This window comes from Pyxicephalus adspersus, chromosome 8 (assembly GCF_032062135.1).
Source record: "Pyxicephalus adspersus chromosome 8, UCB_Pads_2.0, whole genome shotgun sequence".
Lineage (NCBI taxonomy): Eukaryota > Metazoa > Chordata > Amphibia > Anura > Pyxicephalidae > Pyxicephalus > Pyxicephalus adspersus.
The window spans coordinates 14583805-14600860 of record NC_092865.1 but is presented as its reverse complement, the minus strand read 5'-3'; the positions used below and the strand labels follow the sequence as shown (position 1 = coordinate 14600860).

Below are 17056 nucleotides of genomic sequence, written 5' to 3'. Positions count from 1 at the left end.
AGCATTTGCACAGTTTATCTTTAAGGGTAAAAAACAGAAATCCCATTTGCACCAGTTGGAGGATTAGAAGTCCAGAAACCCCAAGAATTTTTTAAAGTGCAGGCAATTTAGGACTTGCATTACCTACAAAAAGCTGGGTGGACAGAGAATGTCATATGATCAGCTTTTCATTATCTGGTGAAGAAGCTCAAATTCTACTTACCTAGTCTGATCAAAAGAAGAGCAAACAGAACATTACTGCAAAAGAATGATTATAGATATATGCATTGGCTAGAATGCTAGACAATTGTGAGATAGTTGAAAGGAAAACTGTCATCCTGGTGTTAAAGGTGCGTACACACTTCCAATTTTTATCGTTCAAAACGAATGACGAACGATCGATTGGGCAAAAAATCGTTCGTAAAAAAGTAACCAACGACGCCGACGAACGAGGAAAGTCGTTGGAAACGAACGACCGGACCGGCGGATCGGATTGGACGACGATCGTTGAACATCGTTCGTGTGTACGGTCGTTCGTTGATCGTCCATGATCTGAGCATGCGTAATGAACGAACGTTCGTTCACTTTCCTGTCGTGCACATAGTTCCTCTATCGCTCAAACGATCGTATCTATTGTGTGTACAATATCTACGAACGATCGTGTCATTATCTCTATGTGCAGGATCGGTGCTATACGATCGTTCGTAGATATCGTGCAGGATCGTTCGTCGTTCGTTTTCCAACGATAATAATTGGAAGTGTGTACGTAGCTTAAGAATTATGGGAGATCCAAGGTTTTAGGTCATCGCAGATCATGCCCAATTTCTACAGAAACCACTGACTGGAGTAAACAATCATTTTACTTTACCATTATTTTTTTTCTTTTAAGAATAGACCATGCTATGCACAATTTTCTAACCAGTGTATTAAACAAATCCGTACAGAAGTAGAGAGCAGAGCATCTGTTGTCAGTCTCCACAATAAAACAGGTTTCAAGTGTATTGAATAGAACACATGTTCAACTTCCCTCAACTTACCTTTCAATAAATGTGATTTAGGCAAAAAAAAAAAAAAAATAAAATAATTTTTTGAGAGAACCTTAAACAAAAGGTAAAGAATGAAAGATAAAGGCAGAAAACAGAGAAAGACCAGAAGCTCTAGAGCTGTCCCCATCATCTCTCCCCCGAATTATCTGTAAAGTGGATCCAGGATGACCCAAATATGGAAGATGATACAGATGCTATAGATTAGGGCTGTCCAACTCCAGTTCTCGAAGGCCACAAACAGGCCAGGATTTTCTTGCTACAGTATTTTTTTTTTTTGCAAACCACATCTTATTAAATTTCCTGCTGTCTGTAAGAGAAATACCACAAATGCCTGCAGCTAATAGCCAACTAAATGTTTCCTTTCTAGTTGTGCAAAAATATAAATCACAAGACAACTACCAATGTATTTTAACTACGTATAGACACTTGTTAAGAATGTCATATTTTTGCTCTCCCCCCACACTGACTGGAAAAAGTGAGAAATGAAGCTCCACATTGAGCTTACACAAGTCAGCTTCATCAACCCCATGTGAGCACAGAGGGGTAACTACTAAGCATTGTCACAGGTGAGGTAGAAGAGAAAGTTACTCCTCTATTCTCAAAAGTAAAGCCATGTTGAAGCCAGAAATTTTTTTAAGCCGGGTGGGAAGAATTTATAGGTGGGTGGCAGGCTGTATTGTGACCCAAATCTTCAGTAACCTCCCAAAAACAGCTGGCTGATTATTAAAAAATGCTATTTGGTGCCCCCAGCTAAAAGGGGCTGGGGAGAATACTGGTAATAGGGTATTTTCTTTCTGCCCCAATCTAAACAGCAGGACAAGGGTGTGAAGGGAATGCTAGTTATGTGCTGTAAGGGGAGCAGCATTTATAGAGAGGAACAGCTAAATAGACAGAGAAAATGTGGGTAAATAAAATTGTTTTACCTGCCAAACAATTTTTTTCTGTTTTTCCAGTGCTAAAAGTCACGGCAAACTATGTCTTATATCTACCTGGGGTTCAGGTACAAGTCATTCTCTGCTTCTTATAAAGATGAAAAACATAAGTTTGCTTTATATTACAAAGGTATTACAAAGGTCCCAGCAGTAACAATTCAGAGAGCTGGGCTAGTTGTGGGGAATGAGGAATTAGATGTTAACAGTTCTGACTAGATTGTTGCCACATGCTGCTAAATATGTGAAACTTATATAAATCAGAACTTCTCACCTGGGGCGGACTTTCCCATTTTCGTAAAAAGTCTTCTTTGGCTTTGGCTAGAAACTCTTTCACTGTAGGAGAAAAAAGAAAAAAAAATTATACATTAGGCACAATTTTTCCCTGAAATACAAACTGTGCCCTAATAAAAAAAAAAAAAAAGTTTGATAGAAGTATCTGGATCAAATCCATTCTCATATTTTTACTGTCATAAAGGTAAAAGCTGTCTTACGTGCCAGGATTCTTCATTCACTTTTATTTACACCTGGACACACCAAAGCTATGAAATGGGGCACAAAAAACCACCGAAATACTTGGGAGTAACCTCACCGAGCGTTCATGAAGCACCCACAAACTGCTTTGGTACTGAAAATAAGTGTTCTTATGGTGCTTTCAGCCCATCATGTTTTGTGGGCTATCACCCAAAAATACCCATATGTTTCCTGTATCTTCCTTTAGACAATTGCTACAAAACCTCACATAGTATGGTATTAAAATAATAAATTAAATCCCACTATACTCCACTTTCTCCATTCCACTGTAGGGTGTTGTCATCTTCGGCCATCCTGATTGGCCAGGCCAGTAGTCATTTCACTCCCAGTAAGCTCAGGGGAAAAGCAGGGATTGTCAGGTATCCTTGCAACCAAAGCCAAGCTATGCATACGCAGCTCAGGTTTTGTGACAGCTCCACTGAGAAATCAGGCAGGTAAGAGGGATTATTGCAGATGAGACATCACCTGCCTTTCTACAATGATGATATGCCAAATGGGAAGTTTTTTTTTTAATACAGGCTGTAGAAGAGCTTAGTAGAGTTTATGACAAGGCTTTTGCAGACGCCAATGATGTCGACAAAAAACAGGGGGCTTGGTCATTATGACCATTTTCTGCAAACACTTCCTAGAACACACAATTTCCGTGTCAGATTTTCCACTTCTAATTTCTACGATTCCAACCCAAAGAGGAAGTGGAACGCCTTCCTTTGCATCTGAATGTAAAAGGTGTTTTTAATGTGTTTGTAAACTGAGAATTTTTCATGCTAACAGAGACAAGGCTTTAGGGTAACAAGAAGGTATTTTACATAAAACACCAAATATTTATACAGTTTTCTTTGATCAGTGCCAAGATATATCTATTTAAAGTGAACCTGTGCCCAGATCATACACACTAAAATATTTACACTTCCTGTATCAGCAGTAAAGGCACTTTAAAACATTCACTAAAACATTGTAAGAAATAGAAAGAAATTAAAGGAGATGTGAACAAACATCTAACAACCTTTAGGGAAATAAAGCCAAAAGGTGAAAACCAAAGTGAAAGAATGTGCCAAGGTATGTTTTAGGTGACAATACACTTTCATTTTCAAAGTTTGCAAAGCTTACTTATGAGAAGAGAATCAGAGAAAGTTGCCGGACCTTTAATACAGCCTCTCCCAGCTTTTTTTAACAGGGGGGGAAACCTTAACCACCATTCAGGTCTTAAAGATCCCCCAATATAAATAATTAGTGTGGTGGTCATTGAGAAGAATGTTAACCTCTACAGATAGCCAAAAAGACAATTAGTCTCAGTTAAACTGACCCAGGAGACACAACTTGCTCATTGCTCAAGGAACCCCGAGCAACCTCTGGAGAAAACCTGGTTGAAAAACACTGAACTAAAACGTACCACTCAGAGGTTCCCCCATTCATTGACTATGCTGGCATTGCACCATTGTGACATCAAGGTGACAAACAGATTTGCCTGAACACTGAAATGTGTCCAATACAAGCTGAGCCTACTATTAAGGAAGCCCAAAATTTCTACAAAGGATTACATATAAAATAATGAAACTTTATTAAAGCAAACATAATTATAATGTTCATTTTGACTGCTCTGTACCTGTGGTAAGTCAGTAAGGACATTTGTAATTATCCGGAATCTCCAGGTGCCTATATATAGCTTTAGAGAGCCTTAACACCTGATGTAACTTTGTATACAAATACCCACATATTGAATCGCTGTCACTGAGCTGTTCAAACAAGTGCCAATTCAGGCAGCAAATGCAGGCTAAATCTATAGCTTTGCTAGCCAAGGTTGGTATTTATCCAACACAGCCCTTCCAAACCTTAAAAAAAACCCTTGAAATAATGTTCATGTTCAGGGAACCTCTTCTATAATCATTATATCCACAGCTCACAATACATAGCCTGGTGTCCGTGGGAAGAATGCCTCTTACACTGTTGGCCAGTTAGAAGAACGTGGCCCTTAGAGATCGCAAAAAAAAAAAATTGGTGTAATTTAAACGGACCTGGCAGATCCATTAACCAGGTGATGTGCGTAGCTGGATGACAGAGAAAGTGAAAAATAGATGTATATACACAATCAGGTTACGGGGAGGGAAATAACAATAGCTTCAAACAGATCTGCAGAAGATCCCACAACACATCTGTGCAGACATCTTGAAGATGGAAGCTCCATGTTATCTTGCTTCACATACTCACATTCAGCCTCGTATCAGGAGCTCCCACACAAGAGCAGCCCCATATAAATTATTAACAGACATTTGCAGCTCTTCATACAGTAAAAGCTTCTTATTCTCAGTCAGTACAAGAGTAAATGAAGAACCATTTTTACACAGCACACAGAGACAAAGGTTCAGGAAACCGCTCTGAACTAAAAACATGGTCATAAAAAAGGAAGTCTTTTTGCTCGATGGGCTGAAAATGCAACATTTTTAAAATGCGATTAGGCTGGGTCTACACGGACATTTTTAAAAACACATGTAAACATTTCTTGCCTTTAAAACGCCTATACCATGTTTTTTTGTGTTTTTAATGCGTTTACATTTTTAGTGCCTCAAAATGTGGGACTTCCATAGAAGTCAATTGTTTACCCGTGTTTTTAGGTGTTTTGCAGCTGTGACCCAGCGATTTATTTTTTTAAATGTTGCAAGCAACGTTTAGGATAAAGCTCATAAACGTGCCTCAAGGAAACGTCCTGGTGTAGATTAGCCCATTGGAATGCATGGGGATTTGAAACAAGGGCTTTAAAAGCCTCAGGTTAAACGCTGGGGAAAACGTCCACGTAGAATAAGCCTTCATTGACTTAATTTAAAATGTTAAATATATTTAGGTACTCAAAAATGGGTATTTCCACCCCTCTCTTCAGATTTAAATCTTTTGTGTTTCATTTCTCTCTCTCATGACAAGTATATTAGAAGTTTGTTCTGCTCACGTAAAAGAGCACTCAAAACCCATTTTTTTCAAACTTGCCTACCCATCTTTTTCGGTCTCTTGAAACCATCTCTACTTCCCACCACTACATATCTCCCCTCCTATTGTGTGTTAATTCCCCCACCTCCTAGATTGTAAGCTTCTTGGGGCAGGGTCCTCTCCTCCTGTATCACTGTCTGTATCTGTCTGTCACTTGCAACCCCTATTTAATGTACAGCGCCGCGTAATATGTTGGCGCTATATAAATCCTGTTTATTAATTATAATAATAATAATAAAGGTCTGTAGGAGCGGGGTAGTGCTTACAAAAGACAAAAAGAAATAGGGAGCACTTGGGTGTTGCTTACACTCTGTATATAAGGTAGAAATAGTGCACTGCATGTTGCACAAGGGATTTTAAAATATCCCATGCATTTGATCTTTTGCTACACCAATTATAATTCATCAAATAATAGGGTTACAGTATATTCTCGAGTATAAACCAAAATCTAGAAATTACAGGAAAGAGCAATCTTGGTTTATACTCAGGTTAGCTTAAATTTAAAAAAGTCCCTTGGCACTAGGAGGGATCTTATTTATTTCAAAGTCACCAGCCAGCACCAGCAGAAAGCTCTTTTGCCTGTCAAATAAACTAAAGTTCCAGCAATGCACAAGAGAGCAAGCTGCTTTGCTGGAAACAGGCCCAATAACACGAATGAAGGGATGATCACGTCAGAAAGCCTTTGGATCAGCTAAACCTTCAAAAAACATCCCGATTTCATAAAGACTTCAGTGACTTTTTTTAAACACAGGCCCTGGCCCTCCTGCTGAAATGGAACCTTCACAATCATCTTGCTTAACCATATAAGAAATTACAAACTGCCCTGGTCAACCTCTCTGGCCATCATTTTGAACCTTTGGCTTTCAAGTTTTCGAAGACACGTTACCAAAACAAATACAGATCTGGAGCTCTTATAAAACTTACTCAATGCTTTTCCTGGGTGAGTGACAAAGTATTTAAACCAGAAAAAGCCAGGGAAAACAAGTTATCAGAAGGAGCTTAACAATGGAAACCTGAAAATTTCTCATCAAACATTTTCTTTAAGCTACAACTACACCTTTCCATTCTTCCCCCATCGGACATTAATTCACCTCACTTACTGAAAGAGATGTAATAAATATGTCCTAAAACGGACACCAAACTCCAGCCTTTTGGCATCTTCCATCCTATGTGGATAGAAGGTCTGGCAAAGTATTGTACTGTAACTGCTTCACAAAAATTTAGACATTTTAAGCTACTTGAAAATTATAAGCGTATAGCATTTGCAGACCTCACACATAGGACTCAGTTTCCAGCAGGGACCCCATCTAAATGGAGTTTTTATGTTCTCTCCCAAATGGACCGAGCATAGCTCTACACCTTTGCAGGGGTATTAGGATTTTAACATCAAGAGAAAAGAATAATGTACATGGTATGACAATCAAGCTTGGCAGAATGTATTATAACTAGGTAAAGAAAATATAGAAATATTACAAGACAGGGGTGAAATCCATGGCAGGTGTAAATTTACACAAATGCATAAACCGGAAAAAATTGTCACAAAGCAAGACATAAGATATTGGTGAACCTTCTAACCAAGAAGTCTCCAACTTGTAAAGAAGCTAAAAAAAATTAGGCAGAGTGAACCCAACCGAATGACTACAGGCCACCCTAATAATCTATCTTGGTGGTGAACAGAAGGGTCCTGATTATTATGGCGGGGTAAATCTGTAGACCGGCTTTCCCCACTCAATTCTAAAAAACAAAACTGTAAGTGACCAATCCTGGCTTGATTGTAATATTAAAGCCAAAAGTCTTTGGGAACACCGATACAATTGGGTCAAAATGACATTCTTATAGCCACCATTGGAATAATAAACCACACTGGTCTTGTCCAATAAGTTCAGACATTAATGTCTCTGGAATAGGAAAAAGGGTCAAAGTGACAGCAGATTGCTCAAAATACAAGGAAAAAAGAGACACATCCACCATATTTTCATAATAAAATGACATTTCAACTGATCAGTGCCAATATTCCACCGTCTCCCATCCAACAAGGATGATAAAATCTACAGGCATCAGGGCAGGCAAACCCAACAGACAATGTTGTAGGGATGGAGCTTAATTTAATAGGAAAGCCAATATGTTTGCTGGATTTTTATAATCAGAGAGATAGACATTTCTAAACAACTCATTACACTAAAAGCTCATGCCATCGTCTGTCCAATCACACGATAAGCCATCTCTGCAGAGTTAAGCTTCTGGCTACCTCTCCACTTTTACATAACCGAGTAGAAGAATATTTATTCTGGATTTATGTTTGAAATTAAAAAGAAAAAAAAACACAGGACCAAACAATACTGCAAAACACAAATACAATACATGATTTAATTGATGAAGAGTGAAAGCCCCGTAAAAATATAAAAAGCTCTTATTGCAATACTCTTCAGCCCAGAGCTGCCCCCACATTACTTCTACTCTGATGCAGTGAAAGAGAACCACCACTAATGAACACCGTGTCACTTTGTAATCTACTGCTATCAGCAAATCCCTTGTCCACACATGAACCAATTGGCTTTTTGTACCGCTTTTTCCTCTACTAATCTGAGTTTTGCTGGACAGTGGACTGCAAAAGGCTGATACTAGGTCAGCTCTATACTGCTTGCATTAGAAAAACAAAAAAATACATATAGCGATGCAGTTTTGAATTCACAAGGGACATTGTGTTACTTACACCTGGCAAGCGTTCAGCTTCCACCATCACTAAACTGAAGAATACTTTAGAATCAGAGCAACTTGGGGGGCTGCCCTTGCAGGCCACCTTCTAAAAAAATGCTGGATGCCTGGCTGCGTCTGTCTTCAATAATATCGGTGTTATTTAGTCGCAGACCCTGAACAAGCACGCTGTACAAGTGTCAGAACTACTTGTCTTTATGTTCTGGGTAAGCCATCCAGCATTGAAGCTTCAAGACTGACAGCTAGGATTCCTAAACGAGAATTTAGTACAAGCAGCTTCAATTAAAATGGAACTAAAAGTCCCACTTTGAAAATTGGCAATCAGACAGGTGTTTATTGCAAAGGGAACAGGCAATGTCCCTTGTGAAAAAAGCATTCTTACCTGCCTGACCGCCAACCAGCTTTCAAGTTTGGTGCCAGGGATAGCCAGCAATCGCAGCTTCTCTTGCATCTGCCCGGACTGAATGAACTCTCTTGTATCTGGGTGTCCTCCCGACCTGGCCAATCAAGATGGCTGAATATCAGAATGCATTGAACAAGCAGCTAGTGAGCGCTAGTCAAAGGATATGATCTAAGATTTTATTAAAGAAGCAAATCCACATCCACTGACCATTTAGGCTTTTCATTATAACTCTGCAGTAGGTCAAGGCTGCATGTGAAGGATGAGAACAAACCCAAACCCTGGAAAGGCATTGGATTTAGAAGACTGACATCTGAACAAGCTGACCCTGTATAATGCTTACAAAACCAAGGCGATGGCCTTCTGGAGAGAAAAGCAAACTTATTCATTATGAAGGGGAGCACCCCGATTACCGTGCAAGCCAATAATTACCTGGAAGTAAAAAACATACACCTATTACCTAGCATACATTATAAATATATAAAATACCATTACAATATAAAATAGGCTGTGGCATGTATATGATGATGGCAGGCACTAACCCTCTGGGGACAAGGCTCGCGTGTATGGTCATATGTGCTCTGAAAAGCTTTGGGGAATGGGTTGTAAGTTAACATAAAACACATGTGGAAATTGTCTTCTGGCAGGACTGTGGAACATGGTGGAGATGTATAACTGAACTATGAATTATTTATGACATCAGAGCTTCCAGGCTGTAGTGCTTGCTGTTCAGCTTTTGTGATCAGACAGATTAGCTCATTTTAGACCTAATCTGCCAATAATTTTGGCATACAGAACCCCTTTCCCCCCACCTGACTGAAATCCACACAGGTATCACACAGCAGGACAAGCAATTATGTTGGCCAGTTTATGAATGCATTTATTATATAATAGTTTCCACCGCTACTGTCACAATGGGGAAGTGGAAATAGACAAACATATATATATGAAAACTTCTAGAACTATGAAGTTCTGCTTCAATATATCAGTCAGGTGAGGTACTTAACCTTCACATTGTATAAAGCTGAACATTAAAGGGGATATAAAGACAAAAACAAAATATAAATTATACATCTATAAAGGTGCTTTTTTAATGTAAGCAGTAAAGGTGTCTACAATTTTTTTGTTATCGGTATCCTGCAGTCCTTGTGATGCAGAAAACGAGACCACTCAGCTGTGCATAAGGGAAAGAAGAATGACAGGAGAGATGAACGCTTCAATTTGCTGATTCTTCTTTCACTGTCCAGTCACAGGCTAGGGGAGGCACAACACCTGTAAACTGAACTGCAGCAGAGAAAACCCAGGTCCCCCCACCATAGCAGACAGGGCTTTGACAGTTGTGTACTAGATAGGGATAAACACATCAGATCTCTCAGATGTAGGCCGTCCATACAGTTGTGCCGGATTCAACATTTTTAAAAGCAGGACATTTTAGTAAAAAGGGACAGGCGATGCCCCTACTGCAATAACCATTCCTACCTGCCAGCTCCATGGACCTGTCAAAAATGCTGAGCTGCGCATGTGTTGGTTGCCAGGATACCCGGCAGTCCTGGCTTCCCCTGCTGTTGCCAGGACTGAATGGACTTCTGTGTCCAAGTTAGGTAATCTTGGCCCAACCAATCAAGATGGCCGAAGATCATTCCTAGGAAGAAGATGGTGGCACCCTGTAACAGAACAGGGACAGGTGAGTATAGCAGGGTTTAGTTCCACTTTAAGCCTGGAGTTAGGACTTAAGAAAACCTGGTCATGGCAAACATATGGATTGCTAATGCTAACCCCGGTCTGAAAATGCTAGAGGATGGAATGTATTTTTTTTTGACCAGGGACAGGAATATATCTTTACTGGAGTCAGAAAGGTCTATTGGGTCTTAATTCCAAGACTCAAAGTTCTGAAGAATGAGGGCAAGACAACTAGATGTTGCAGAATGGCACTGGCAGACTACATATTTCACTTATTACACGTTTCCTAGAAGGTATATTGCTTCAGAATCTTATTTCTAGCAATGGGGGGCAAGTGAACATATCCCCACGCGCCAGCAGACTTCTTCTATGGTTAGATTTCCAAAGAGGTCACTGAGGTGGTAGTTTCCACTCCACAGTCCATGAAATGGTCCTGATGAAAAATCCCTAGAATGAATCCCGACAATCTTCCACTGGCTTCAAGTAACTTTTAGGTTCTTGATAACAAAAAAGATTTTGTGTAGGTTAAACACTGAATATAAGGCACACATGGCTGTGGTAAGCGTGGCTCTTGGTAAGATGTGAGGATGTTTCAACACTGGGTGAGACCATCGGCGTCACAGTGGAGCACACCGTGGCTGCAAAGCATACGCCAAATGCATCCCAGGCGCTGCATGCTTGAAGATGGATGAATTCGGCAAATGCACCACCCCTTGTGTGTGTTGGTGGCTGCGATGGAGCAGACATCAATTTATCTCAATCAGGGTTAAAGCCGGCCAATGTCCATATGGTGGAAACCAAACCCAGTGTGTGCATGAGGCCCATTTCAAACAGTAGTATAATGCATAAAATACTATAATATGCTATTCCAGAACAACAATTTCAATATATATTTAAAGAAGATACAAGAAGATATGGTATGTGTATATATAATATCTATGCGCTTTTTAATTTTTTTAAAGCTTGGTAAAAAAAACAAAAAACATATCTCTTAATTCTGCAGATTCTGCAAAGGAACCAGAATAATACCGGTTTGATTCTAGATGAAAGCTTGCTGTCTTGTAACATTAAACTAACTGAAACATCTGTTCGCTATAAAATTGCAGTAGAGGATTTGCATAGAGGCAAAGTTCCTTTAGCATGCAAATATACACTAAAGCAGTAAAAAAAAAAAAAATAAAAAAAAAAAAAGAAGATCGTAAAGTCGTAAAGATCAAAAACGATGGTAAATGTTGGTAGCCTACCCGGTATATAGACCCCACCTCAGTCATAGATGAAGACACAAGCATACAATAGTAATCAGTGGAAGATGCCAACCGGCCGGCTCTGTGCTACTCACCGTTCATGCTGACAATCTTGCCCGCAGCACCATATTGCTCAGTGCAACCAACAAAATGACATAGCAGGGAGTTTTTTTTTTTTTTTTTTAATTTTAAATCCCAGCAGATAGTATAAGATCCCCCTCTTGGTTTACAGCGCTCAGAGCAGCTAAGGCTGGTGATCTTCAGGAGCGCTAGGCTTATTCATGCTACACGCCACCCTGCAGAGCCGCTGTGCACTCCCATATTTAACCCTGCATGTTCCATGATTTACAGCAAGTGCAGTGTGAATTTTGCATTATAGGGTTAAAAGCAGCAACACCTCCACCTCAGAAATCATCTTCTGGAGGGGAGAGGAATGCAAGATGTAAAAATGAAAAAAGGAAGGGGGGGACGAGGACTTATCCATGAAATAGTTAAGCTTCCTTTATTAAATCGGCCCTGTTTGTTTCTATGGCAACGTAAGCTCTGAATGATCAGTTTATTTGTACCCTCCTGAGTTATCCCCACAAATCTTTAAATCTGCCCCTGCGGCCATGACTATGTGTGACATAACATGATAATTGCTTTGGTAGCTACAAACCACCCCCCCCCCCCTCTTTAAATATTGGGGCACCTAATAAAGAAAAAAAAAAAAGAAAAAGCTGATCATACCGGACCGCGCCGCAGGTGCCGCCGAGCATAGCACCGGACAGGGCCGCAGATGGCGCCGAGCATAGCACCGGACAGGGCCGCAGATGGCGCCAAGCATAGCACCGGACAGGGCCGCAGATGGCGCCGCATAGCACCGGACAGGGCCGCAGATGGCGCCAAGCATAGCACCGGACAGGGCCGCAGATGGCGCCAAGCATAGCACCGGACAGGGCCGCAGATGTCAGTGGGAAGAATAGCTCTTACCTTGCTGACCAGAGGGAAGAATCTCGCAGATAGCTAAAAAGATCATTGGTGTCAGTTAAATTGGCCTGAGAGGCACGAATTGCCCATGGAACTCTTAGCAACCTCTGAAAGACTCCTAGGGGTCCATGGAACACTTTTTGAGAAGTGCAGAGATAAATTGTGGTGGTGTGTTATGGACTTGAGTAGTAAATGTTGCTGTTTAGGATAACAAATGTACTTGTTTTTTGGAATAGAATAAGACTGTTCAGGCAGCAATGTTTCTGGCACCTGGGAAGAGGGTATTGTTTAAGACTTAAAAGCTCTGACCAAAACTGATTTGGAGCTTTTATTGGAGGACTTTTATTTTTTATCCTTTCATCACTTTACTTGTAAAGTAAGCAGCTCAGGGTACCAGTTACCTTGACACAAAGTATCTACAGGTTCTCTTTAAGGAAATCTGAATGGGCCCTTTGCAAGCTTGCAATGATTCCGACACTGGCTGCCGCTCAGATTTCATTCTCTGTTTGGAGTTATTCTTTATCAAGCAGCATTTCACGCATATTATTTGCCGTTTTACTTTGCCTAATTGAAGTAATAAGCAAGAAGTTTGTAAACATCATCGGGAAGCCTTGGTTGCAGCGCTAGCTGACGCAGATCGCACTATGCGTTAATAGCGGGGACAATGCCACGTTTGTGGAGTGCTTTGTGCCTGGAGCTCACACAGTACATGGGAGCCACTATGTGGGACACAGAGGTTGTGAAAAGATGTACAGAACAGCTGACGCACACTGGATTGGGAAATAAAGTACAGAGAAGCCATAGTCCCTGTGGTAACTGGTGATCCAGCCCTCTCAGGTCCTCCAATTAAACCCTTCACGTGTTTCTAATGCAGAATTTTTGAGTCTTCGAAAACACTTTTACTAAAACCCTGCCCAGCACGTTCTGCCTGTCCAAAATTACTTTTACACTAAGAATGCCAAAACAAGCTCTGTCTGTATATATCCCGAGGGAGGGAGGCTTTACACAGTGCATCTGGGACAAGTAATGTCTTTTTATTACTAATAACCTAGTTTTTGGCCTTTTTTTTTTTTTTTTTTTTTTTTTTTTTTTGCGCAGCACAATCTGCAAGACACTCAAAGACCAAATACCCTATTCCAGATGTGAGTACTTTGATGACAACTAATCCTGTGTCTACTACAACACTTATTAAGTGACAAAGGATTTCAAGAGCACTCATGTTAGATAAAGAAATGCACAGCAGATAAAGCTTGATTTCCTCTAAGTTATCGGATCATAAAGAACTCACACACATTTGTTCACTCAGTTCTGTAATTAACAGGGTTCAGCACTGCCTAAAGTGTAAATCCCCTAAACTGATTAGTGGACAAAAGCCTCGGGATATTGTCACATGCTCTCTAATAAAAGGAAAGCTCATCTTAGTTTAGACCATACAACCTTATGCCTAGGCTTTGTAAAGAGCACCAAAAGAAGCCTGGAGTAGAAATTTATACAGTAAGCTCAAGTTTCGTAGCTCTATTATTACATTTAACCATTGGTCGCCAACCTTTCGGACCTCATGGACCACTTCATCATTTTAAATCCCGCTGACCATTAATATGATTTTTTTTTTTTTTTTTTAAGTAAAATACATTTTTAAAATAATGATCTTCCTAATGGTGCCTGACAAAGACTGTGGAGGATCAGATTCATTCATCAGCTGACAGTTAAGTTAAAGCGTACCTAAACTCAGAATTTTCACTTTACAAAAAAGGTAAAAATTCTGTGCAACACCCTTAAAAAAAAAGGGGGGGGGGGGTGCAGCACCGCCCCCTAATGCGATGGAGAATGAATAGGAGCGCACAGCCTCCCAGGATACCTACGTCACGCACCCTGGGAGGCTCTTTCTACTTCTACTTTCTACTTCTTTCCCTTCTACGTCACCCGATCTCGCGCCTGGGTGGAGTGAAGTAGGAAGAAGAACCCGGAAGAAGATGACGGCGCCCAGAGTGTCGGCCCGAAGACAGATGCTGAGGCGACGCGGGACCCGATGTAAGAGACCTCCGGACCGATCAACTGCTCTGCGGGATCGAAGGTAAGTGAATTTTTTTTAGTTTAGTTCCTCTTTAAGTATTACTAATATCATTAGTTGTATTATCTTTGGTAAGAAATACAAAATATTTGATTGCTTTTTCTCACTCATAATGGGTTTATTTCATTCCAATCTAAGACCAAACAAGAAATGATAAGTTATCAAACTCAAACTATTTGATGGCACTAAATATACCAGTTAAAGAAAATACACAGTTAAGGTCATAAATACCTAAAAGAGCATCTGAGAAATAAAAAATAAAATAAAACAATCGTATGAGAATCGGTATTGGCGGAGGTGATTGCTGTAATGGTGGAAACAATAGTGAAGCATACAGCTCGGTAACGGTTGCATCATACAACTTAAAACTACACTGACCTCCCTTGTTTTTCAGTCTCTAGTACAGTTCGTGAATTTAGTGCAATATAAAGGCAAAAATTGACATTCACAAAATAGCCTTTTTTTGGACATTTTTTGTTTTATTAATATTAAAGTATAAAAATAAATTGCAAATGTCCAAATTTTTCTGTGGACCACCAACATTTTCTCACGGATCACTACATTAAACTATACCCACCATACTCACCTATTCTGATTGCCAGGCAGGGTGCTGCAATCTTTTTTTTTTTTTTTTTTTCTTACTGAAGACTTCAGTCATTTTAATTGGCTGGGCCAGGATGACGTCCTGGAGTTCATTTATTCCCAGCACGCGCAAGGGATGTCAGGATTGCAGAGTATACAGGCAACCAAAGCTGAAGCAGCACATGGCCACCTGACAGATAACTGGATCAATATAGAGGATATCGCAGAAGAGACATCGCCTGCCCCTTTCTGCAATAATGGGCGGCCTGATTGTGTATTTTTAAAAGTGGAACTTTACTTCTGCTTTAAGGAAAAAATGGAGATACCAATTTAGATGTATGTGTAAATTTTTTGTTTTGTTTGGCATTTTTGTTTCTTTTGGGCATTCTTACAAATTTTATCTTTTCTATACAAAAAACACCACATCTTTTTCTGAAAGCTAATTATGTTTTAGATGTAAATGCTGCTAAAAAATGTGTACACATTTTAGGAACATTTTTAGAAGTGATAGAGAACAACTGAAGTGAATGTTATGGTATGAGTTGGAGGATCTCACGAGTTACTCCATGATTTCCTTTTCATATTAGAAAAGGGAAGTTCTTTGCCACAAAGTGGACTTTCAAAGTAAGAAAAGTTGTGTCAGGTCCTGGTGCTACAAACATTTCAATAAATTGTGATGATATTCCAGCACGTTAAGAGTTGTGGTTGGGTATGGCCGCACCTCTACAGAGGTTCTCCATAGCAATCATTTTTACTTTTCTAATCTAGCAATAAGGTGCACAGCTATTCTTAACATTTTACTATAGGAAAGCCTTGAAACAAAACTTTCAGGTCTTGTCTTGGGGAACCCTTACTATAATTTTTATATTCACAACTTACTATATTGTGGTGATCAGTGGGAAGAATGTCACCCTTACAGATAGCCAAAAAGATCATTGGTGTCACCTAAACTGGTCTGAGACACAAACTGCTCATTGCTCATGGAACCCCCAAGCAACTTCTGAAGGAACCCTGGTTGAGAAACACTAGGCTAGCACCTTGCCTTGCAGTGCAGAGTCTCATGTTCAAATATCAGCCAGGACACTATTTGCATGCCGAGAAATTGTCTTTTGTATACGTGGAAAATAACTAACAAAACCAAAGTGCAGCAAAAAACAATAATAAATATATTTTTGTGCACTAGAAACTCAATATGTGGAATGGGTTACGCACGGATTACTATAAAATATTTATTATTAGACCCTACAACACACTATTGTGAACATTTCCAATTGATATTTTTTTTACATCTGTTTGGCAAATGCAAGGTGACTAAACAAAGACTCCTCACATTAAAAATCATATTGTACATCCAAGACCCATACAGCTAGATCCCTAATAGAATAAATATATAATATATTAATATATAAAAAACTATATATATATATATATATATATATATATATATATATATATATATATAAATAAGACATGGGTGCACAATCAGACCACATTTCCCATGGTAAATGCTTGAATTCTGGCTGCCATCAATCACTTTTTTTTGTGGTTGGTCAGTGGTGACTGCACTCCATCCAGAAAGGGACAAGTTACCATTGTCAGAATAAATGCACATGACACCCAAGGTGGGGGTTAGATGAACCTGATATAAAAGTGACAAGGACATTGAAGCCTAAAAACCACTCTAAGCAGCTACAAAAAAAATCTGAATGGCCTATTCTCACATTAATACGACAATCCATCCTAAATCAGTTTGGTAACTGTGGAAAAAATAAAAAGGCAAAACAAAAATTGTATACTAAATGCTATTGTCACAGGTTATTAATCCAATGCAATTACCAAGATACCATATTTTTGGCTTTAGTGGCTTGGTGTGCTTAGCAAACAGGTATGCATGACAGTGCTGTCATTTCAACTCGATAAATACAAACTAA

General features: G+C 39.6%; 1 protein-coding gene across 3 annotated transcripts in view; it reads right to left on the bottom strand.

Moving 5' to 3' along the window:
* PRKACB (protein kinase cAMP-activated catalytic subunit beta) overlaps window positions 1-17056 on the bottom strand; it is a 58096-nt gene that overhangs the window by 19338 nt on the left and 21702 nt on the right. For 2 of the 3 annotated variants that reach the window (XM_072419559.1, XM_072419558.1), the window contains exon 2: window positions 2229-2290. In XM_072419559.1, the coding sequence (XP_072275660.1) occupies window positions 2229-2290 (62 nt within the window). Of the gene's footprint in view, window positions 1-2228; window positions 2291-11598; window positions 12069-17056 lie in introns of those variants that run through there. The other variant, XM_072419560.1, reaches the window with a different exon arrangement.